This window comes from Melospiza georgiana, chromosome 13 (assembly GCF_028018845.1).
Source record: "Melospiza georgiana isolate bMelGeo1 chromosome 13, bMelGeo1.pri, whole genome shotgun sequence".
NCBI lineage: Eukaryota > Metazoa > Chordata > Aves > Passeriformes > Passerellidae > Melospiza > Melospiza georgiana.
Window position 1 is genome coordinate 19,629,245 of NC_080442.1, and position 22,889 is coordinate 19,652,133.

Here is a 22,889-nt window from a genome sequence, read left to right on the forward strand (position 1 = left end):
TATTCTGTGTTTCCTGAGGGGGGAAAAGTGGGAACAGAGGGTTTTCCTGGGGGGGGTTTAATCAGCCTGGAAAATAAGGATCAGAGGGGGCTTCATCTGTCTGGAGATGGGGAGGTTTTCCTGGTGTGGAAAAAGGGAATTTTCCTGAGGAGGTTTTTCTTGGTGTGGAAAAAGGGAATTTTCCTGGGGAGTTTTTCCTGGTGTGAAAAATGGGAATTTTCCTGGCCCTGCTTTTCCTTTTTCCCTGTTTTTTCTTTGTGGAGACACCAAACACCTGCTGGGCTGTGCTGACTCTTGGAGAACCAGGAGACCTCGACCATGAGTTCCTTCTGCCACATCCCCAACATTTAAATGCTTTTTAAAATGATTTTTTTTTTTTACAGCTTGACACGTGTTGTCACACTCAGTTTATTTCAATAACAGTTATTATTGCTATAATAACAGATATATATAATAATATTTCTTGTTTTTCCAGGAATCAGGGGGGAACCCGTGGAAATGTCAGCACTAAATGAAGGCAAAATCAGGTTTTGAAAGGCAACTGATGGTTCCCGAGTCTGACTAAAAGTGGGAAAAATAGAAATAGAAACCCTGCAGGTGCTGCTCTTAGCAAAGCCCACTCTGGGTTTCAGTAGTCGACCGAGGGAAGGCAAATGTGGCGCACAAATTCCTCGTATTTGATGGTTCCATTTGGCCCCACTTTGGCTTCTTTCAGCAGGTCATCCACTGAAAAATGGGAAAATATCACTGGGATGCGATATTTGGAGGTGTTGGGGTGTTCAGAAGGAAAGCAGCACTGCAGCGTTTGGGGTTTGGGGGTTTTGTTGGCAATCACCTCTGGGATCAGGTGAGAGTTTCACACTGGCACCAATCAGCACCTGGATTTTAATTGCATGTAAAATTCTCTGCAGCAGGAATATACATCTTTTTGAGTTCCACAGGGGGGAAAAAAACCCCCGCAGATTTAGTCCAGATGGGCTTTTGGGTTTATTGTGCCACTCTGAGCCAAATTTCTGACAAACTGGAGGGGTTTGGGATTTTTGCCTGTTTTTACTTCGGTGTCTCCTGCTGGCACAGGCCCGTCCTCATCCCAGAGGCTGCTGCAGAGGAGGAAGAGGAAAAAAGAGAAGAGAGAAAAGAAAGAGGGAGAAGATGAAGGAAAAGGGAGAGGAGAGGAGAGGAGAGGAGAGGAGAGGAGAGGAGAGGAGAGGAGAGGAGAGGAGAGGAGAGGAGAGGAGAGGAGAGGAGAGGAGAGGAGAGGAGAGGAGAGGAGAGGAGAGGAGAGGAGAGGAGAGGAGAGGAGAGGAGAGGAAGAAGAAAGGAAAGGGGAAGGAAAAAGGAAAGGGGAAGGAAAAAGGAAAGGGGAAGGAAAAAGGAAAGGGGAAGGAAAAAGGGAAAGGAAAGGGAGAAGAGGAAAGGAAAGGGAAAAGAGGAATTTGGTCCCCGAGGGAATTGCAGGTACCTTCCTCCTCGGAGAGCTTCTCCCCCAGCCGGGTGAGCTTGGCGCGCAGCTCGGGCACGGCGATCACTCCTCGCTTCTGCCGGTCAATCATGGCCAGGGCTCTCAGGATCTCCTCCTCGGGCTCCTCCTGCTTCATCTGCCTGTACATGATGTTCAGGAAGGTGGAGAAGTCCAGCTCTGCGTTCCTGTCTGGGAGAGGAAGGGCAGAGCCTCTGGGAACGGCTCCGTTTGGGGGCTGGATCCAGGGCTAAACATCCCCCTCATCTTCTACCAGTTCCCTTTCCTGGGGTTTCCTTTCCCTGATCTGGATCAGGGCACGTCACAACTTTCTCCTGAAACAGAATCCCTAAAAAATGGGATTTTTTTTTTCTCCTAAAATCCCATTTATAACTCTGTTCAATTTGTGCTCTGAACTCAAATCCTGAATTTTTAATCCCCCCACACACCTGATCTCACAATTCCTTGGGTTTTGTGCTTTGTTTTTCCCACAGATCTTCAGCTGAACATCTTTCTGTGCTCTTCCACCTCTGCTGGTTGGCCTGGACAGTCTCCTTCCCCCCTCCAAATCCATATTAAATGTTTGTCTCCTGCTTTTTTAGGGATTTTAATGGCGCTGTTTTGATTTGTGGGCTGGATTTAACACATCACAACAGCTTTCTGGAGACTGCTCCGGGTGGATGCTCCCTCCCGGAATATCCCAGCTCCAGGAAAAGGGGATTTTTGCACGTTTGATCCCCGTTGTGGTGGCTGTGCAGGCGGCTCACCGATCCTGTGCAGCTGCAGGTGTCTCTGCACCTCTCCGGGCGTGGGGCTGGCTCCCAGGCACCGCATCACTGCCAGCAGGTCCGACGCTTTGATCTTCCCTTTTTGTTTCTTGTCGTACAGGGAAAAACATTCCTTGAACTCTAATTAAGAACCAAAGCTGGGTCAGCCGCAGGATCCCATTGAGGCCGGGCCGGGCCGGGCAGGATTCCAGCCGGGATCCGGTGTCGGCCCCGGGGTGTCGCCTTTCCAGCGGGGCGATGGGCACGGGGCGGAACCGGGGGGAGTGACGGGCAATTAAAACCCCGAGCGGCGCTAATTGGGGCCCTCGGGCTGAGGAAGCGCCGAGGGGAGGGGAAAAGGGCTGGGAAAGGGCAGGGGTTTGGTTAAAAGTGATTTTTCTGCATTGGTGGGTGAGAGAGGGACGGAGGAGGCTGAAGGAGGGAGGGGGAGGAAGATGGAGGAAGAGGAGGAAAAAAGAGGAGAGGAGGAAGAAGAAAAAGAGGAAGGACAGAAAGTAGAGGGAAAAGAGGAAGGAGGGGAAGAAGGAAACGAAAGAAGAAGCAAACTGAAGAAGGAAAAGGAAGGAGGAGAGGAGAGGATGATGGAGAGGAGGATGCTGGAGGGTGTTGGTGGCGGAATATTTTGGAGATGGAATATTTTGGAGGTGAAAGCTGCCGAGTTCTCCCCGCTCTCCCGCAGCTCCGCCCGGCTGCAGCTGACCCAGATCCGGCCGGGCTCTCTCCCGGCTCCCTCCGGCTGCAGAAACCCCGCCTGGGCTGGTGCCACCCCCGTCCTTGTCCCCTCTGTCCCCAGCCCTCGCTGCTGCTGTCCCGGGGATGCTCCGGGGCCGCCCGTGGGCGCCGTGGCCTCCCCTGGCCCGGCCGCCTCCTCCGCTCGCCGATCCCTCGGCGGAGCTGATCAGATTTGCAATAATACTCCCATTAATACTCTCATTAATGCTCTCATTAATACCCTTATTTCAGCTTCCTTCGGCCGTTCCCGGAGCAATCCCAGCCCCGGGCGCGGTTCCGCTTTCCCAGCGGGAATTCGGATCCCCTGCGCCGCCTCCTTCCTCCTCCTCCTCCTCTTCTTCCTCCTCCTTCCTCCTCCTCCTCCCGAGCCCCAGGACGGGACTGAACCCCGGAATTCCCGGGTGTTTTCCTGGGGATGGGCACCGGGCGCTCCCCTGCCGGCTGCTCCTGCCCTGCGGAATTTCCCTGGAATTTGGGAGATTTCCCTGTTTTCCCAGGCAGCCGATCCGGGACTGAGGGACAGCGAGCCCACACCGAGACGCTTTGGGGGAAAAACGTCATTTTTTATATAAATCTAAACTGAATCTCGCTAATTAACGCCCGAAGCGGAACAAACTCATACCTACCATTAATTTGATCCTGGGACAGAAACTTTGCCTGGAGCAGGAACGGAGAGGAAAAAAACAAAAACAAACAAACCAAAAAAAACAAAAACAAAACAAAACAAAAAACACAAAAGGAGGAGCTTTAAAATGAGATTTGGGGGCGCAGAGGGGCCCGGCGGGGCCCGCCCGCGTCACTCACCATGGTTTTGGGGCCAATTCCTGGGATTTGGGGTCCCGGCGGGAGCGGAGGCGGCTGCGGGCACTTTTGTGCTTTATTCGGGGCCAAAGTGCGGCCGGGCGGGCGGAGGCTGTAATAAATACCCGCTGCCATGGCTACGGGGCTGAGCCCGCTCCGCTCTGCTCCTGTTCCTGCTCCTGCCGGGAAAAAACATTTCCCAGCCGCTTTGGGACGGGGATTTGCGGCTCTCCGGGGCCCCAAAACCGCGGGTTGGATCATCCCAAAGAAGCGCACCTGGCACTGAGCTTGGCTGCTGGGAGAGGAGGATGTAAAAATCTAAAAATTCCGAAATAAAAATATTCCAAAATTCCGAAAATTGCCAAATTAAAAAAAAAAGCTAATCCAAAAATTAAAAAAAAAATTCCAAAATTCAAAAGAATTCCAAAATTAAAAAAAATTAAAAATTGCTAAAATTCTAAAATAAAAAAATGCAAAAAAATACAAAATGAAGATATTCCAAAATCCAAAATTCCAAAAATTATTCCCAAATAAAAAAAATCCAAAAATTCAAAAAATCCAAAATTTCTAAAATTAAAAAAAACCCACCAAAATTCCAAAATAGAAAAATCCAAAAATTCCAAAATTCCCAAATAAAAAAATCCAAAAATTCAAAAAATCCAAAAAATTCCAAAACGCGAAGAAATTCCAAAATTGAAAAAAAAAAAAATTCCAAAGTTCCAAAATAAATTTTAAAAATCAAAAAATTCTTAAATTGAAAAAAAAAAATCAGAAAATTCCAAAACCCAAAAGGGAAGGGCTGGGGGCTCTGGAGAAGGCTGACGGGGATTTCTGGATCTGCAGGAGGGTTTGTAGGGAAGGGCTCTGGTTTTATCCCAAATTTCACCTGCAGATTTCCTCCTCCCAGCCCTGGAGCTGGAGCTGCATCCCCGGGGCCGCCGGAGCTGCTCAGCCCTGGCTCCCCTTTCGGGCTGGTTTGGGGGAATTCTGAGGAATTCTGAGGAATTCCAACCCCCTGAGTGAGAGCTGAAGGTGCTGGGGCAGAGATCCTGGGAGATCTCCCCTTCCCGATAGATTTTGGGGCTGTTTGTGGGGAATTTCCCCTTTTGTGTGAGCTGAAGGTGCTGGGGCAGAGATCCCTGGAGTCTCCATCCTTCCTGAAGGATTTTGGGTTGCTTTGTGGGGAGTTCTGAAGGATTCTTAAGTATGAGTGAGAGCTTCTGGTGTTGGTGCACAGACCCCTGGAGTTTCCCCCCTTCCTGATGGATTTTGGGGCTGTTTGTGGGGAATTTGCCATTTGTGAGAGCTGGCAGTGCTGGTGCACAGACCCCAGGAGTTTCCCTCCTTCCTGATGGATTTTGGGGCTGTTTGTGGGGAATTTGCCATTTGTGAGAGCTGGCAGTGCTGGTGCACAGACCCCAGGAGTTTCCCCCCTTCCTGATGGATTTTGGGGCTGTTTGTGGGAATTGCCCTCTCCTGCCCCATTCCTATGCTCACCAGTGAGAGCGAGTTAATTCATTTTAATTAATCCCCTCCCCAGCCAGCGGTAATCACCACACAGCCACCACCACTCAGGAATTTATTGGAAACACATGAATCTACATTAGAAAAACTAGATTTCTTCTCTTTTTTTTTCTTTTCCCCCCCCCCTCAAAAATACCAAAAGCTTAGAAAGCGTCCTTGGCTGCGTGCAGGTTGTTCATGTGCAGGGTGTAGAAGGCCCAGGGCTCGGGGATGTAAATCACCCCCGGGTACTTTTTCCGCAGGATTTTGTCATTCCAGAGCCAGCCCACCCAGGCGGCGATGAGGAGCAGGGTGATGATGAAGGAGAGGAAGAGGAAGAGCCCGTTGCTGTCCAGCACCAGCCCCTTGCGCCGCTGGTGCATCACCAGCGCCATCATGGCGAAGAAGGTGAAGATGTAGAGGATGAAGATCTGGCCCTCGGTCACCAGGTACCTGCGGGGACAATTCCTGGGGATCCCGGGCTGCTGGGAGAGCATTCCCAGCCCCTCTGGGATCAGTTTTGATCCTGGGATTGCAGGAAGAGCATTCCCAGCTCTTTTGGGATTCACAGGGAGAGCATTCCCAGCTTTGCTGGGATCAGTGGTATCCTGGGATCACAGGGAAAGCATTCCCAGCTTTTTTGGGATTATTTTGGTCCTGGGATCACACAGAGAGCATTCCCAGCTGTTATGGGAGCAATGGTGATCTTGGGATCATGGGGAAAGCATTCCCAGCTTTTCGTGGATCAGTTTTGATCCTGGGATGCAGGCAGAGCATTCCCAGCTTTTCTGGGATCCTGGGATCACAGGGAGAGAATTCCCAGCTGCTTTGGGATTACTAATGATCACAGAACCCACAGGGAGAGCATTCCCAGCTTTTATGGGATCAGTTTTGATCCTAGTAATCACAGGGAGAGCATTCCCAGCTGTTCTGGAATCCAGGGTGATCCTGGGATCACAGGGAAAGTATTCCCAGATTTTCTGGGATCACTGGGAGAACATTCCAGGCTGTTCTGGGATCAGTTTTGATCCTGGGATCACAGGGGGAGCATTCCCAGCTTATCTGGGATCAGTTTTCATCCTGGGATCACAGGGAGAGCGTTCCCAGCTCTTTTGGGATCAGTTTTGATCCTGGGATCACAGGGGGAGCGTTCCCAGCTTTTTTGGGATCAGTGGGATCCTGGGATCACAGGGAGAGCATTCCCAGCTTATCTGGGATCAGTTTTGATCCTGGGATCACAGGGGGAGCATTCCGCAGAGCAAAAGCTGCCCTGGGGAGCCCTGGGGAATGGAGCAGCTCTTCCTGGAGTATTCCTGGAACATTCCTGGGTATTCCTGAGGAATGCCCTCCCAGCCCGAGGCACTCACCAGTAGTAGAGGCTGCTGGGCCCCACCAGGAGCAGGGCAGCCAGGGGCATCCGGCTCTGCCCCGCCGCGGGCGTGAAGCACCCGGTGAAATAAATGAACAGGATCAGGAAAAACGGGATGTACCTGGAAAAAAACAGCAACTCCCAGAGCTGGGAGGGAGCCTGCAAGGGACTGGAACTCGCCCAGATCCACCCCACACCCGGAGCTGCCCCTGTGCTGAGCCTGGGGAAGGAGCAGCTGTGGGATTCCTCCTGCTGCTGTGGGATTCCCTGCTCAGGGATTCCTGTAGCTGTGGGGTTCCTTGTTGTGGGATTCCCTGCTCAGGGATTCCTGCTGCCTCCCCAGGGCACAGAAGGGGCTGGGCTTGTCCTGGGCTCTGCAGATCCAGAGAATTCCCAGCCTGGGGCAGGAAAAGCCTGGATTTGCTGATGAAGGCAAAGCTAGGTTCCATCTGCCTTGGACAATTCCAGCAGGGCATTCCCAGGCTCCTGTGCTCCTGGGATATAGATCAGGATTCCTAAAACCTCCAGAACTCTTCTTCCTTTTAAAGGGCTCCAAAGGATGGGGTTTGCTCCTTCCCAGCACTCCAGGAACCCCAAATCAGCCAGAAGAGATTTCCCCAGGATCACCTGGAGTGGATCCAGGTCTAGCCAGGCCCTCCTCTTGGGATGTTTGGGGTATTTTGGGATATTTGGGGTGTTTGGGGTATTTGGAGTGTTGGGGATGTTTGGGATATTTGGGGTGTTTGGGGTGTTGGGGATGTTTGGGGTATTTGGGATATTTGGAGTGTTGGGAATGTTTGGGATATTTGGGGTGTTTGGGGTGTTTGGGGTATTTGTGGTGTTGGGGATGTTTGGGGTGTTTGGGGCACATCTGGGGGTGCTGGAGGAGGAACCTCCTGTCCCCCTGGAAGGACAAGCTGTTCCTCTGTCCCTCCAATCCCAAAATACCCCTGAGCAGAGGGGATTTTCCAGCGATTGCCAGATCCCCCCCTAATCTGGATCCTAATCCTAATCCAGGCCTGGCCAGCAGATCATTATCCCCAGCCAGCTCTGGCTCGGGGTTATTTTATACCACTTTAAGCCCTGCCCTTCCCCCTGTGCCATCCCATGAGCTGTGGGCCTGCTGGCATCACTCACCACATGGAGTGCCCCAAATACTCGTCGTAGTAGTAGAGCAGCTCGAAGGAATCGATCTGTGGCAGGACACGGGGAGAATCCCAGTTAGCAAATGAGTTAATCCCAAACAGCTTCATCATTCATAAATTCAGATTTCAGAAATGCCTGAGCCCAGCTCGGCCCCTCACCCAGGTCATTCATAAATCCAGATTTCAGAAATGCCTGAGCCCAGCTCGGCCCCTCACCCAGGTCATTCATAAATTCAGATTTTAGAAATGCTTGAGCCCAGCTCAGCTCCTTACCAGAGTCTCAGGTTTGAGGTTCCTTTATCATTTATAAACTCAGATTTTAGAAGCCACCTCAGTCTCTTACCAGAGTCACTTCTGAATTCAGATTTTAGAAATGCTTGAGCTCAGCTCAGTTCCTTACCGGAGTCTCAGGGTGAAGGTTCCTTTATCATTTACAAATTCAGATTTTACAAACCCAGCTCAACCCCTTACCAAAATCTCTGTCTTGAGGTTCCTTTACAATTTATAAATTCAGATTTCAGAACCCAGCTCACCCCCTCACCAGGGTCTTGAGTTTGAGGTCCCTTCATAATTTGTAAATTCAGATTTTTAAAACCCAGCTCAGCCTCTCACCAAGGTCTTGGGTTTAAGGTTCCTTTACCATTTATGAACTCAGAGCCCAGCTGAGCCAGGTTTGAGGTTCCTTTATCTTTTACAAATTCAGATTTCAGAGCCCAGCTGAGCCAGGTTTGAGGTTCCTTTATAATTTACAAATTCAGTTTTCAAATCGTGGCTGAGCTCTCACCAGGGTCTCAGGTTTGAGGTTCCTTTATCATTTATCAATTCAGATTTTACAGACCCCGCTCAGCCCTCACCAGGGTCTCAGGTTTGAGTTTCCTTTACCACTTACAAATCCAGAATTTACAAACCCAGATTTTACAAACCCCCCTCAGCTCTCACCAGGGTCTCAGGTTTGAGTTTCTTTTACCATTTACAAATTCAGGCTCCAGAGCCCAGTTCAGCCCTCACCAAGGTCCCAGGGTTTGAGTTTCCTTTCCCATTTACAAATTCAGGTCTCAGATCCCTGCTCAGCCCTCACCAGGGTCTCAGGTTTGAGGTTCCTTTATCATTTATCAATTCAGATTTTACAGACCCCGCTCAGCCCTCACCAAGGTCCCAGGTTTGAGTTTCCTTTCCCATTTACAAATTCAGGTCTCAGATCCCTGCTCAGCCCTCACCAGGGTCTCGGGTTTGAGTTTCCTTTACCACTTACAAATCCAGAATTTACAAACCCAGATTTTACAAACCCCCCTCAGCCCTCACCAGGGTCTCAGGTTTGAGTTTCTTTTACCATTTACAAATTCAGGCTCCAGAGCCCAGTTCAGCCCTCACCAAGGTCCCAGGGTTTGAGTTTCCTTTCCCATTTACAAATTCAGGTCTCAGATCCCTGCTCAGCCCTCACCAGGGTCTCGGGTTTGAGGTTCCTGATGATGGGGTTCTCCCTGACAGACAGGTGGTGCTGGTACCCGCTGAAGATCAGCCGGTGGTTCACCGAGTCTCCCACCAGGTGGATGCTGGCGCCCATCACGAAGGTGATGATGCTGACGTAGACCATGGACCTGGGCAGGGTCTTGGGGGACCTCTCGATGAGCTGCAGGCACAGGGAGGGTGGGAGGATGAGGAGGAGGAGCAGCAGGACATGGCAGCTCCTGCCCTCGCTGGGTTTTGGGGGGTTTTTTTGCAGAGCGCTCAGAAATTCATCACCAAAAATCCCACAATGTCCTGAGCTTGAAGGGACCCAAAAAAATCATCAAGTCCAACTCCTGACTGACCTCATATTGGGGTCAAAGGCACAGGTTTTGTGTTTTTAGCACCAGGAGCTGATGAGTTGGGCTGTGCTGAAGAGAATGGATTGCCTTCTGCAGGTAAGGCACCTGCGTCTCACCAAAATCCAATTCCAGGCACTCTGCCTTGCACTGAAAGTTGCTACTACAACAGATCCCAAGAGTTTCATGTCATAACAGCAACAGATAGCCTTGGTTTATTGGGATAGGAATCAGAAATGGCATTAAGTGCAATTTTAAATGGACCCAAGCTAAATATTCCAAGACAAATGTTGTCATTCTGCCAGGGTGCTTCAAATCAAGGGTTACAGCCTGGTTTTCAGCACTGGCCTTTAGGTTTTAAGGACCTTAGGTTTTAAAGGTATAAACTCAGCCAATCCCTTTTTCTCAAAGATGTAACAACCTGTCCTGGCTTAGGATAATTTAAAGGGGTTTCTGTTGCATTCAACCCCAAGATTTCGTTTGGTTTGCGAGGGTTAACGAGGGTTTCCTCATCAAAAGGCCGTGGTTCTCCTACCTCTGGAGAGGACTGGGAGGTTGGATGTGCCCTCCAGTGGCAGCAGAGCCTCCAGCACAGAGCTCCTCATGCTTCCCACCCCGTCTGGACACTTCAGGATCCCCCAGGTGAACATTTTGGGGTCCTGTTCCCTTTCTTCCCCATGGAATGGGACTCAGCTCCACAGAGAGCTTCAGGATCCCCCAGGTGAACATTTTGGGGTTCTGTTCCCTTTCTTCCCCATGGAATGGGACTCAGCTCCACAGAGAGCTTCAGGATCCCCCAGGTGAACATTTTGGGGTCCTGTTCCCTTCCTTCCCCATGGAATGGGACTCAGCCCCCACAGTTTGACCCCACAGCCAGGAGGAGCCACAAAACCACTTGGGGCAATTTTTGGGCACCACTTTCAGTGCTGGGCTCCCTCCCTGCCCCATCTCGAGCACCTGAGGCTGGCTCAGGGTCCAGGACAAGCCTTGGAACAGCAGCAGGAATTTTGGGATGCAGCTCCACGCTCACCTTGCACAGCAGGAAGAGCTCCCAAGGCAGATCCCAGCCCCAGGAGTTTTCCAGCTTTGGCTGGGTCAGCTCTGGGATCAGCCAGGGCCCCCCCCCCTCCCTAAATCAGCTTTGCAGCCCTCCCCAGGCAGGGAAAAGCTCCTTATTTGTGTTTAATTTTGACCTTATTTGGGTTTAATTTGGAGGCTTAGCTTTCCCTTCCCCTGGAGCTGCGGCACGGACGTCACAGGAGGACAAGGAGAGCACAAGGTCCTGGGGGGGACAGCAGGGTGGGACACGTCCCTGGGCCAGGGAAATGCACCCTGGATCTCCCTGTGGGTGAGCCCTGCAGAAACCACCTGGGAAAGGTCAGCTCCCACCTCCTGGATATTCCCTTTTTGCCCCCAGTCCCGAAATCCTCCCGGGATATTGAGAGGGAATCATTTCCACCTCAGGCCGTAATTCAGTTCCCCAGCTAATGAAGGTTAAAATAGATTTATAATTGCTTTCTCCTCAAGTGTTTAATGGGAAAAGATTCCTAATGATCTGACAGGGTTTCACCTCGTGAATGGTTCATGGGATCCAGAGGTTGGCAGCTGGAACCAGATAAATTCCAGCTCCAGCCACAATTCCAATGTCAAAGATCAAGTGGGATTAAGCTCTGAACAATTCAGAAAATCCACTCTGCTTCCAGCTGCCTGTTAAGCCAGGGGTGGATATTGTCCTAAAAATATCATTTGGGAACAGCTCTGGCCCCTCCTGAGGCCAGAATTCCAGGGGAAGTGATTTGCTTTGGATATGCAGGAAATTAAAAGGTGGCACCACAAATCCCTCCTGGAGTGGGAAATTCCTCCTTGCTGGAAGCAGTTTGGGAATAACCAACATCCTAAAATCCTCTGAGCCTTTGCAAAACCTGGAATGGAAAACCCCTGAACATTCCCAGGTTTACCTTCAGCTCTGACTCCTCCTGGAGAGAGAATTCCAGGGGGATTTGCTCTGGACATGCAGGAAATTGAGGTGGCACCACAAATCCTCTGAACTCTTCCTTACTGGCAGGAATTTGGGAATAACCAACACCCTCAAAACCTCTGAAACTTTACAAAAGTGGGAATGGGGAACCCCTGGACATTGCCAGGCTTACCTTCAGCAGCAGGAAGGGGGTGATAACGTTGTAAGCCATGTGGAAATAATCTCCAGCGCTGGGTTTGTTCAGAGGGAACCATTCCAGAGGGAGGATGATCTGAGGAGAGAGGGAAGAGCAGCACATCAGCGATCGTGGCAGAGGGAAAATGTTGAGATTGCTTGGGAATGCTCAGCTGGGCTTCAGAGGGTTGGCAGGGACCACACTGGGCAGCTCATCTTGGAGCACACTTCCCAAAGATCACCCTCTGGAAATTTCCACTCCCGTCCCTGCCCGGTGCTGGCAAGCTGTGGGGACAAGGAAAGGATTTGGGGTTCCCAGATCCTCCTGAACCTTCTGCCAGCTTCCAGCTCGAAAAAATTCCATTGAAATGGAATGGCCACTCCTGGGAGCTGCAGCCCCAAACTCTGGAATGCAGGCAAGGACTGGGGAAGAGCAGGTGTGAAACAAAGGTGTGGGAGAGGTGACAGGGAACAGAGGCTGGAGCTGGCTTGGCCCCAGTGCCACCAGAGCAGGGCAGTGGTCTCAGCTCCTCCAGGACACCCCCCGGCCGTGTCCCCTCACTCACCATGGCGATGGGGCGCCCAAAATCCAGCACCCAGTTCTGCAGGGTGAAGTAGAACCACAGGTCCAGGTGGAACGGGGACGTCTTGAAGGTGTCCTCAGCCTTCCCCGCGCCGTGCCTGGAGGGGACAGAGGGACACGGAGCCCTGGAGCAGCTCTGGGAGGAGGCAGAGCTGTCAGCCCACGCCGGGGCTGCGCTTCCCTGGCTCTGGGAGCTGCGGGATGACGAAGCTGGGGAGCAGGCAGGGCAGGAGAGCACCAGGCTGTCACCATCCCTGACCCGTCCCTGTGGGGAGGCTCCTCCCGGCCTCTTCAGCAAGGTGAAAAGTGCTGAATTAAGTGCGACTATTTTTAACTTTTGCATGATGAAGCAAAATCCCAACTCCCAGGAGTTGAGCTGAGGGCTGAAAATGCGGCGCTGCCCGGCGGGATTCCAGCGCCGGGATGGGATGCTCGGGATGCAGCGTCACCTTCAGCTCCTGCTCCAGCCCCCTCTGCCGAGGATCCAACCCCGAGGATCCAAGCCCGAGGGAGCCTTTCCTTGAAATGCACCCCCAGCACCTCTGGACCTTCACCTCCCTGCAGGAAAAGTGCATCAATGCCTCTCCTGGTGCCCAGACCAGAACGGGATCAGCTGGAGCAGCCCCGAGCTTGGGCTGCCCGTGGTCCGAAGTCCATGGAAGTGTCCCTGCCCTGGACCCACAGGATCTTTAAGGTCCTTTCCACCCCAAACCACTGTGGGATGATTCAATAAACACCGAGAGCTGGAGGGTGAGGATGGGGTACCCTGGATGAGCTGGGAATGCTGTGGCTGCCTGGAAGAGTCTGCCAAACCCTGGATCGGCTGGGATAACCCAGGTACGCCGGGATGTCCTGGACAAAGCTGAGTGGGGGAACCTTGGGGGACCCCGACCCTGGGGACATCTCGGACCCTGAACCTGGGGATATCCTGGACCCCGACCCTGGGGATGTCCCGGACCCCAACCCTGGGATATATTTTGGATCCCGACCCTGGGGATGCTCCGGACCCCGCAGCACCGGGGGTGGTACCCGGGAAGGGGCCGGGCTGTCCCGGGGGGCTCGGGGCGGGCTGATCCGGGGGGGTTGGATGCGGTGAGGATCCCCAATGAACCCGGGGTGGATTTTCCCGTTCCTGAGCCCCGGCCGCGCTCACTCACCTGCCCGGGTAGAGCGGCCCGGCGGGCGGGGGCGAGCCCGGGGCCGCGGCCGGGAAGGGCCGGCGCCGCGCCGAGCCCTGCATCCGCCCGGCCCGGGCTCCCGGAGCCGCTCCCGGGGCCGCTGCCGCTGCTGTGGCGGTGCCGGGGCCGACCCCGCTGCCGGGAGCTCCCGGCCCGGCCCCAGAGCAGCGGCGGCTGCGCGGGGGCGGCCCCGGGCCCGCCCGGCGGGGCGGGGGCAGCGCCGGCCCCGCTCCTGGCCCGGCGCGGCCCGGCCTGCCGGTCACACACCGGGAGAGCGGCGGGGTCGCGGTAACCCCGGCTGTGAGGGGCACACCGGAGTGCTCCGGACTGGGATCAGGGAGGAATCCCCCGGGGATCAGGGAGGAATCCCCCGGATCCCGGGCAGGGGCAGCGCCGGCCCCGCTCCTGGCCCGGCCCGGCCCGGCCTGCCGGACACGCACCGGGAGAGCGGCGGGGTCGGGGTAACCCCGGCTGTGAGGGGCACACCGCAATGCCCCAGACTGGGATCAGGCAGGAATCTCCCGCATCCCCGGGCAGGGAACGCTCAGGGCGTTCCGTGCCGATCCATCGCTCCGAGCCCTGGTTTCACTGGGAATGAGGAGCTGGAGCTCTCCGGGTGTCTGGCCACGCTGCTCTGCCCGAGTTTCCATTGCCCTGGGTTATTCGCAGTGGGTGCCCTGCTCTGTTCGCTGCCTGGTTTTGGCTGGATAAATCCATGGGGATGGGGTCGCGCCCAGACAGGGAGGGATTCGCAGCTTTCAGGGCTGAATTTGTGGTCGCTGGGCTTTGGAGTTTTGGGTCTAAATCCAAAGGTGAGGTGCATCCTGCTATGGGCAGGGACGTTTTCACAGGATTATCCCCGGTTATCCTGTCCAACCTGGCCTTGGACACTTCCAGGGATGTGGCAGCCACAGCCAGGGCCTCCCCATCCTCACAGGGAAGAAAGTTTGAGGCACCAAACCCCTCCAGGAGGGCTTGATCTGGGCACGGAGGCTCCATCACCCCTGGGTGGGAGCTCCGTGTGTCACACCCTGTCCCCGTTCCCTTGGATGTGCATAGTGTGACACGGGATGGGAACAGGACAATCCCTGGGAGGAGCTGTGTGTTCCACTGAGGAATTCTTGCCTGGAATTGTGGTCCCAGTGAAGCTGAGGGGGCTCACAGCAGCAGCAGAAGGGAGATCTTGGTCCCTCTCGAGGAGCAGGGGACCCTCCCCACACCATCCCTGCTCCCCGAGCAGGACAGGGGTGACACCTGGGGAAATAGCTCTGAAAAGTGTCGGAGATCACCAAGATAACGGAGCCACTTAATCTTACCAGGACCCTGCTTGTCACCCTGAGCCTGACACGGCTTCATGGCTCTAGACAGGGCTGGCCACGGCCTGGCTCGTGTCCCCTGGTGTCCCCTGGTGTCCCCTGGGCTCTCCGGGCTCCGGCTGCTGCTCCATGAATAATGCACATCCCACAAAGGGCCGCGGCTCCGGTGTCAGGACTCCAGGTTAAAAATTAACGGGGCTGAGACCGGATCCCCCACAGGACAATGGGGCAGCAGATGGGCCCGGGGTGGTGTCCCCTTACTGCTGGTGGCTCGTGTCTCCAGCAGCCAGGGAGGTGGCCCAGCAGGGGGTTGAGGTGACAGGTGTGTGACAAGGGGTCCCCAAAACCAGGGGTGAGGGTCCTGCGTGTGCTGGGTCTGGCTTAAAAACCCAAACTGAGCCCAAGCCAGCCCAGCTGAACCCAACCGAGGTCAGTCCAGTCTCACCCAACCCAACAAAACCCAGCTCAGCCAGACCCAGTCCAGCTGAACCTGGCCCAGCCCAGCCCAAATGAACAAATTCCAGCCCAACCCAACCCAATCCAGTCCAACCAACCCAACCCAACCCAACCCAACCCAACCCAATCCAGTCCAACCAACCCAACCCAGTCCAACCCAGTCCACCCAATCCAACCCAACCTAACCCAAACCAGTCCAAACCAACCCAGTCCAGTCCAACTAATCCAACCCAACCCAACCCAATCTCCCTCTCCACACTCCCTGACAGGAGGGGGCAGCCAGGGAGGGTCAGGCTCAGCTCCCAGGGAACAGGGAGAAGATTCAAAGACATTTTCTTAAACTGCACCAGAGTTGAGGTTTAGGTTGGATATCAGGAGGAATTTTTCCATGGAAAGGGTGGTCAGGGGTTGCTGGGGGGGGTTTGGAGTGCCCATCCCTGCTGGTGTCCAGGGAATTCCTGGATGTGGTGCTGGTGACACGGTGGGACTCAGTGACCTCTCAGGTATTCTCCAAGCTCAGTGGTCATGCAGTGGAAATGAGGATAAAAGCTGAGCTGGTGACACAAGCAGTTGTCTGTGTTATTGTGTTTTGGGGATGTGCCCTGGCAGTGCTGCTGATGCTTTAAGTTTCAGCTTTCCTATTTTCCAGATTCTGTACTGCAATGGTGTATAACTGAACTTCATATAAACTATTACCAAGTTCTCTTCATGGTTCAGTCAGACAAAACAATCCTTTTCCAGGCCTAGAACCAAGGACACCGCTGCAGCTTCAGGCCCAAAAAGTGCAAACAACAGCGAATTGAGGAGAGCAATCGGGAGGATGGGGCTGCATAACCTGGAGCTGGAATTGGACAATTAACACCAATATGGAAATGGATCAAAACGTATAAAAGTGTGAAAAGGTGTGACCTGGAGTCCAACTCGGGTGTAGCCACGGCCAGGCCCTTGCACTGCCCAGGGTGTATCCTGTGAAGGCCTTTAATAAATCCCTGCTTTATTCCTTGAACTCTGCCCGACTGTGTTGCCGCAGGCCCTCAGGCCCCGCTCCCGCCCCGGCTCCGGGGCCGCCGGCGCTCCCGGAACGCGCTGCCCGGGCGGCCGCTGCCGGCCGGCCCCGCTGCGGCGGGCGGGCGCTGCCGAGCGGTTCCGGGGCGGAGCGCGGCGGTGCCGGCCGGGCCCGCGCTCCGGGCGGGGGGGCCGCGCCTTGCCTGCCGGGCGGCGGCTGCGCTCCCGCCGGGGCCGGGGCAGCAGCGCCGGGAGCGGGGCCGGGGGCGGCGGGCCCCGGGGCGGCCGCATGTGCGCCCCGCGGGGCGCCGCGCCAGGACGGAGCGGGCCGGGGCAGAGCCGGGCCGGCCCGAGCGGGGCCGTTGCGGGCGGCGGGGCCGCGCGGAGGCGGAGGCGGCCATGGAGGGGCTGGCGGGGTACGTGTACAAGGCGGCCAGCGAGGGCCGCGTGCTCACCCTGGCCGCGCTGCTGCTGAACCGCTCCGAGAGCGACATCAAGTACCTGCTGGGCTACGTGAGCCAGCACGGCGGGCAGCGCTCCACGCCGCTCATCATCGCCGCCCGCAACGGGCACGCCAAGGTGGTGCGGCTGCTGCTCGAGCATTACCGCGTCCACACGCAGCAGACCGGCACCGTCCGCTTCGACGGGTACGTGAGGCCCGGCCCGGATCGGACAGGCCGGGCGCGGCCTGGGCGGCTCGGGGAGAGCGGGGCTGGGCGGGCCGGGCGGGCCTGGGCGGCTCCCGCTGCTCCGGGGCTCGGCGGGGCTCGGGAGCCTTCCCAGCGCTGGGGGTTCCGTGAGCCGATGGGCTTTGTGCGTTCTGTGGTTCGGTGCTGGGTTCTCTTCAGCTCCGGCTCTTCTGTGACGTGCTGGTCCCAGCTCGGATTGTTCCGTGACTTGGTGGTGCTTGTGGATCTCCTACAGCAAAGTGTTCTGTGACTTGGTGGCCCCGTGTGGGTATTTTTCAACTCGGGCTATTTTGTGATTTGATGCTCCTTGTGGGGCCCTTCCAGCTCTGTGTTCTGTGACTTGATGGTCCTTGTGGGTTCTTTTCTGCTTGGGCTGTTCTGTGACTTGGTGGTACTTGTGGGCCTTCTCGACTCAGGCTGGACCTTGAGGGTCTCTTCCAACTCAGGATTCTGTGACTTGTTGGTACTTGTGGGTTCTCCCTAACTCAGACTATTCTGTGACTAGGTGGTGCTTGTGTCTCCCTTCCAGCTCAGGACATTCTGTGACCTGGTGGCCCTGTTTGGCCCTGTCCAGCTCAGCATTCTGGGCTTTGATGGCCCTTGTGTGTCCCTTCCAAGGCTGTTCAGTGATCTGTGATCACTCCCTGCCCTCTGTGGGCCTCAGCAGAGCTCCCAGGAGGATCTGATCTCTGATTTTCCCAGGCTGACAGGTTGGCAGTGCCCAGGGCCCTCCTTGCTGCTGTTTTTAGAAATGAATTCATGACATCCCCACCTAAACATCACGTGGGTGTTGGAGGCCACAGTGAGGTCACAGTTTGGTGATTTTCTGGTAAAAAATGCCTGTGTGGTTGGAGATCTCACCTGATGCTTTATGAGCCATAAATGACTTTTCCATTTAGGAATTCCCCACGTGAAGCTGTGGACAATAATATTCACAGGATAATATTCACAGCCCAGAGAGCTTCTGCTGGGCCAGAGTGGCCTTTTTGGGACATTTTTGCTGCTGCAGGTGACAGTGCCGTTGGGAAGGGTTCTCACACTGCTCAGTTTTCACATGCAGAACCACTTCCCTGTGTGGTTTTTATTCCTTCCTTTTCCCTTCCAGCTCGGTTTGTTTTGGGTCTTTTTGTGTGCATTTTGTTGTTGTTGTTGTTGTTGTTTTTGGTTGATTTTTGGTGGTTTTTTGTGGTTTTTTTTTTTTTTTTTTTTTGGTTTTTTTTCTTTGTGTGGTTTTTTTTAATTTTTTTGTTGTTGTTTTGTTTTGTTTTGTTTTGTTTTGTTTTTTTTTTTCCCCAATCAGAAGCAGGTTGAGAATTCCCGGGGTGCGAATTCCTGGAGGAAGCACCTCCTGACAGACAGCAGATGCTGGAATTGTGCCTGGCTGGGGTGGGGATGTTTTCCAGAGGCTGTGCCTGGCACGGATTGAAGGAGGAGTTGTGGGAGGCACAGTGGATGCAGAGAGAGGAGCAGAGCCCATGTGATCCCCGGGGATTGTTGTTCCTCAGATAAGGTGGTGGCTCGGCAGCTCCTCTCCCTTGGGCTTTCCACTTGGACCCTCAAAAACACCAGCAAATCACCTCGGGTTCATGGAAAATCCCCCCTCCTGACTCTCCTCCTGCTTCAATGCATAAATATTTTAATGGAGTTATTTACAAAATCAGGAACTCCTCACTGGGAATTCTCTCTGAGATCCTGAAGAGCCTCTGGAGGTGTTGGATTTACAAACAGTTGCTGTGGAGCTGCGAGGACTTTATAATAATTAAAAATTGCTGTGAAAGTGCAATTTCAGCTGATCTTACTATATTTTAACTCTGGGGAACGTGGCTGTTTGAAAATATTTGTCCTTCCTGTGTGTTTGGGACTTGCCCTGAGGGTGTGCGAATCCTGCCTGTTTCTTCATTTAAATCCTTCAGAAACCAGGGAATGGGAAAGGCAGATCTTTTATTTTGTGTGCTGGGTTTGAGGGAATAAAAACAGCTTAAAAAGAAGGATCTGTCCCCTCATTTCCCTGTTATTCATGTGACACAGATCTGTGGAGCAGCCCAGCCCAGAACTTCTGCTTTTTTGGGTTTTATTTTCTTCCTGAAGTTCCATTTGTGTCACTAAGTTGCCAGGCTGATTCAGGGCACGGGATCTCAAATAGGGAAGCACTGGGGAACTGCAGCTCAGGGAGAGGGGACAGGGGAAGTGATTGGATCCAAGTTTTGAAGCCAGGGCTGTTGCTGGTGTCTAAATCTGATTTTTTTGTGTGTCAAAAGATCAATTTTAAGGTTTTTCTTGGTCTTTAATATGTCACTTAGTGGCACTGAAGGGGTCATTTTAGAACTCTTCTTGCCAGACCTCTCTAAACTGAGGCTGGAGTTTGTGAGTGGGATCTTCAAGGTGGCCAAACCCCTTTGGCAGCCTTGAAGCTCCAACTTCCAACGCTCCGTGTGCTCCCTTGGCCTCATTCCTTGGCCATGGCGATCCCGGTGAGTTCCTCGGAGTCCAGGGATGGGCTGGCTGTGAAATCCCCATTTTGGTGGCTGGGTGTGGGATGCTTTTGGAAGACCATCAGCCTAATTCCCTGTCGTCTCGTCCCCAGCTTCGTCATCGACGGCGCCACCGCGCTGTGGTGCGCGGCCGGCGCCGGCCACTTCGAGGTGGTCAAGCTGCTGGTGAGCCACGGCGCCAACGTCAACCACACCACGGTGACCAACTCGACGCCGCTGCGGGCGGCCTGCTTCGATGGCCGGCTGGACATCGTCAAGTACCTGGTGGAGAACAACGCCAACATCAGCATCGCCAACAAGTACGACAACACCTGCCTGATGATCGCGGCCTACAAGGGCCACACGGACGTGGTGCGCTACCTGCTGGAGCAGCACGCCGACCCAAACGCCAAGGCCCACTGCGGCGCCACCGCCCTGCACTTCGCCGCCGAGGCCGGGCACCTGGAGATCGTCAGGGAGCTGGTCAAGTGGAAGGCGGCCATGATGGTCAACGGCCACGGCATGACGCCGCTCAAGGTGGCCGCCGAGAGCTGCAAGGCCGACGTGGTGGAGCTGCTGCTGGCTCACGCCGACTGCGACAGGAGGAGCAGGATCGAAGCTCTGGAGCTGCTGGGGGCCTCGTTTGCCAACGACAGGGAGAACTACGACATTTTGAAGACTTACCACTATTTATATTTAGCCATGCTGGAGAGGTACCGCGACAGCGAGAACGTCATCGAGAAGGAGGTGCTTCCCCAGATCGAGGCTTACGGAAACAGGTCGGAATGCAGGACCCCTCAGGAATTAGAGTCCATCAGGCAGGACAGAGATGCCCTTCACATGGAAGGCCTCATAGTGCGGGAGAGAATCCTGGGCTCGGACAATATCGACGTCTCCCACCCCATCATTTACCGGGGCGCGGTCTACGCGGACAACATGGAGTTTGAGCAGTGCATCAAGCTCTGGCTCCACGCCCTGCACCTGCGGCAGAAGGGCAACAGGAACACCCACAAGGACCTGCTGAGGTTCGCTCAGGTCTTCTCCCAGATGATCCACCTGAACGAGCCCGTGAAAGCCAAGGACATCGAGAGCGTCCTGCGCTGCAGCGTGCTGGAGATCGAGCAGGGCATGGCGCGCATCAAAACCACGCCGGACGCCGACGTCCACACGGCCATGGACAACTACGAGTGCAACATCTTCACCTTCCTCTACCTGGTGTGCATCTCCACCAAGACGCAGTGCAGCGAGGACGACCAGTCCCGCATCAACAAGCAGATCTACAACCTGATCCACCTGGACCCGCGCACGCGCGACGGCTCCAGCCTGCTGCACCACGCCGTCAACTCGGGCACGCCCGTGGACGACTTCCACACCAACGACGTGTGCAGCTTCCCCAACGCCCTGGTCACCAAGCTCCTGCTGGACTGCGGCGCCGACGTCAACGCCGTGGACAACGAGGGGAACAGCCCCCTGCACATCATCGTGCAGTACCACCGGCCCATCAGCGACTTCTTGACGTTGCACTCCATCATCATCAGCCTGGTGGAGGCCGGCGCCCACACGGACATGACCAACAAGCAGAAGAAAACCCCTCTGGATAAAAGTACCACCGGGGTGTCCGAAATCCTCCTTAAAACTCAAATGAAGCTGAGTCTCAAGTGCCTGGCTGCCCGCGCCGTGCGGATCTACAACATCAGCTACCAAAACCAGATCCCCAGAACTCTGGAGGAGTTTGTCCAGTTCCACTAGGCCGTGTCCAACCTTTTGTGGTGGTGCTATCCCGGGACAACACCAGACAGCAGAATACACCCATGTCCATGAAGTTGTTTTTCTCCATTCCTTTGGTTTTGGGTTCCCCTGGATTCCGTCTGCGGCCTCAGTTCTCGGGTGGAGATGGTGGAGGGCAGGGGGGCAGGAAAAGCCACATCGTTGTCCTGTAGTTGAATCTGATGTTTGAGATTTTGGTCCTTTTCTTTTTTTGATTAAATGAATCCCTTCATTAGCTCTTGGTTTTCTAAATGACACGAGAAGAATCCCCCAGGTAACTCCTGTCGTGTCCGACACGATTCGCACAATTGGATTTCAAACTCCTCACAGTGAGGTGGGAAAAGAAAAATTGGGAATTCTGTGGTAGTTGGGTTAAAAGTGGAGTGTCCAGCCCCAGAGCAGTGCGTTGCTCTCATACCTCACTGTGCTTTTATGCCTTTCAGCTCATGCTGAAGATGTTGGTAACATTTTAAAAGTTGTATTTTAAATCAAAATTTACAGCTACAGACGTGAGGGATGCTCTGTTAGGAAATGCAGGTGGAAATTCAGCTCTGAGGGGCTGAATTCCATTATCAAGCTCTTCACTGACACTGCTCCAGTAAGTGCTGAGTGACCTATGGACAAAAACCACTTCCACGCCGACCGAAAATAACCGGAATCATTGTTTCTTTTTCCGTAGCTCCGTCGCTCCTATCCAAACATCATGCATGGATCCCTAGAAACTGGGTAGGGAATTTGTGTTTGTGTGTGTCCCAACATTTCAAACTGCTTTGGACTTGGGTTTTTTTCTGTTGTTTCGACGCTCAACACGCACCTTTTTTTTGACTCAAAGTCTGTCCAGCTGCACTCTTGGATTCCAGATGCTGTATCTTCCTAACGGAGCCGTCTGCTGCCAAAGAGAGTCTTCCTTGAACCTGGCTTTTCCAAGAAGCGTTGGAGTCTGTGCCTCCCTGAATTGGACTCGAGGATTTTTCATGGTTTTTACTCCTTCCAGTAGGAAAATCTCTTCTTAAAAACTGATTTTTACAAAAAAAATTAAAAATTCTCCTCTCATCAGCCTCTTTGCTGATGAGCGAGTGATTGTACGGGGACGTTGTCGCTTGAGAACTTTTGGGAGAAGTGGCAGATGCTCCAGCAGGAAAGTGTCACTTGTTGGGACAAGGCTCCTGAACCCTCTGTTCCTTTCCCATGCAGCTTTTTAACCGTCAGGATGAACGAATGTTCCGTGGGGTTTTTTTAAAAACAATCCAGGTAGAACTTTCAGGCGAGATTTGGGGCACACGTTTCTATTTGTATGACAAAGAAATAAACATTGAATGTGGAATTACCTTGGAATTCCTGTTTTTTTTGTCCGGGGTTTGTGTCCTTTGAGGGAAAAGCTTTAGGGTTGGGTTTAGGATCAGGTTCTCCGAAGGAGCTGTGACTTCCACATCTCTGGAATTGTCCTAAGGTAAGTCTGGGCTAGTGGAAGGTGTCATTTTCCTGAGGAGAGGGTTCCCAAGTAACAATAAAAATTCCTGGCTGTTGATTCCAAAACACTTCCAAGCAGGGGAAGCTCTTTGCTGTGGAAAAGCTGCTCCTGCCTCCGGCCTATTCCCGGTTGTTATCCTGCTTCCCAGTGAATTCCTGCTGCCTGCTGTCATGGAATGCTGTCCTGCCACCTTCCCCGT

The 22,889-nt window shown here is 53.9% G+C and overlaps 3 protein-coding genes across 5 annotated transcripts; 1 reads left to right on the forward strand and 2 right to left on the reverse strand.

Moving 5' to 3' along the window:
- Positions 1 to 393: 393 nt before the first annotated feature.
- Positions 394 to 3,870, reverse strand: CALML4 (calmodulin like 4). Of its 3 annotated transcripts, XM_058033766.1 has the most exons (5): positions 3,784 to 3,870; positions 3,606 to 3,636; positions 2,227 to 2,367; positions 1,463 to 1,651; positions 394 to 726 (listed from the first exon to the last, which is right to left on the reverse strand). In XM_058033766.1, exons 1-5 carry the CDS (start codon positions 3,784 to 3,786, stop codon positions 629 to 631), a joined length of 462 nt encoding a protein of 153 aa, XP_057889749.1. In that variant the 5' UTR covers positions 3,787 to 3,870; the 3' UTR covers positions 394 to 628. The 3 variants fall into 3 exon arrangements, with proteins under 3 accessions (XP_057889749.1, XP_057889751.1, XP_057889750.1); XM_058033768.1 differs by lacking the exon at positions 3,606 to 3,636 and having other exon boundaries at positions 3,784 to 3,861; XM_058033767.1 differs by lacking the exons at positions 3,606 to 3,636; positions 3,784 to 3,870 and adding an exon at positions 3,200 to 3,278.
- Positions 3,871 to 5,345: 1,475 nt separating this feature from the next.
- On the reverse strand, positions 5,346 to 13,577 carry CLN6 (CLN6 transmembrane ER protein). The gene is made up of 7 exons (XM_058033761.1): positions 13,495 to 13,577; positions 12,321 to 12,435; positions 11,753 to 11,851; positions 9,239 to 9,427; positions 7,790 to 7,845; positions 6,651 to 6,773; positions 5,346 to 5,736 (listed from the first exon to the last, which is right to left on the reverse strand). Exons 1-7 carry the CDS (start codon positions 13,575 to 13,577, stop codon positions 5,448 to 5,450), a joined length of 954 nt encoding a protein of 317 aa, XP_057889744.1. The 3' UTR covers positions 5,346 to 5,447.
- Positions 13,578 to 16,665: 3,088 nt separating this feature from the next.
- On the forward strand, positions 16,666 to 22,547 carry FEM1B (fem-1 homolog B). Its single transcript, XM_058033759.1, has 2 exons — positions 16,666 to 16,939; positions 19,566 to 22,547. The coding sequence occupies exons 1-2, from the start codon at positions 16,692 to 16,694 to the stop codon at positions 21,199 to 21,201; spliced, it is 1,884 nt and encodes a 627-aa protein (XP_057889742.1). The 5' UTR covers positions 16,666 to 16,691; the 3' UTR covers positions 21,202 to 22,547.
- The last annotated feature ends 342 nt before the right edge of the window (positions 22,548 to 22,889 follow it).

What these genes read in the sequence shown, in the direction of transcription:
- CLN6 (XM_058033761.1), bottom strand. Translation starts at nt 13,577, where the DNA reads ATGCAGGGCTCGGCGCGGCGCCGGCCCTTCCCGGCCGCGGCCCCGGGC. An exon ending in GGGCCGCTCTACCCGGGCAG is followed by an intron (nt 12,436 to 13,494) that starts GTGAGTGAGCGC and finishes TGTCCCCTCCAG; the next exon opens with GCACGGCGCGGGGAAGGCTG. An exon ending in TTGGGCGCCCCATCGCCATG is followed by an intron (nt 11,852 to 12,320) that starts GTGAGTGAGGGG and finishes CTCTCTCCTCAG; the next exon opens with ATCATCCTCCCTCTGGAATG.
- CALML4 (XM_058033766.1), bottom strand. An exon ending in GTCCCAGGATCAAATTAATG is followed by an intron (nt 2,368 to 3,605) that starts GTAGGTATGAGT and finishes GTTCTTAATTAG; the next exon opens with AGTTCAAGGAATGTTTTTCC. An exon ending in GAAGCTCTCCGAGGAGGAAG is followed by an intron (nt 727 to 1,462) that starts GTACCTGCAATT and finishes CCCATTTTTCAG; the next exon opens with TGGATGACCTGCTGAAAGAA.
- FEM1B (XM_058033759.1), top strand. Translation starts at nt 16,692, where the DNA reads ATGGAGGGGCTGGCGGGGTACGTGTACAAGGCGGCCAGCGAGGGCCGC. An exon ending in GGCACCGTCCGCTTCGACGG is followed by an intron (nt 16,940 to 19,565) that starts GTACGTGAGGCC and finishes TCTCGTCCCCAG; the next exon opens with CTTCGTCATCGACGGCGCCA.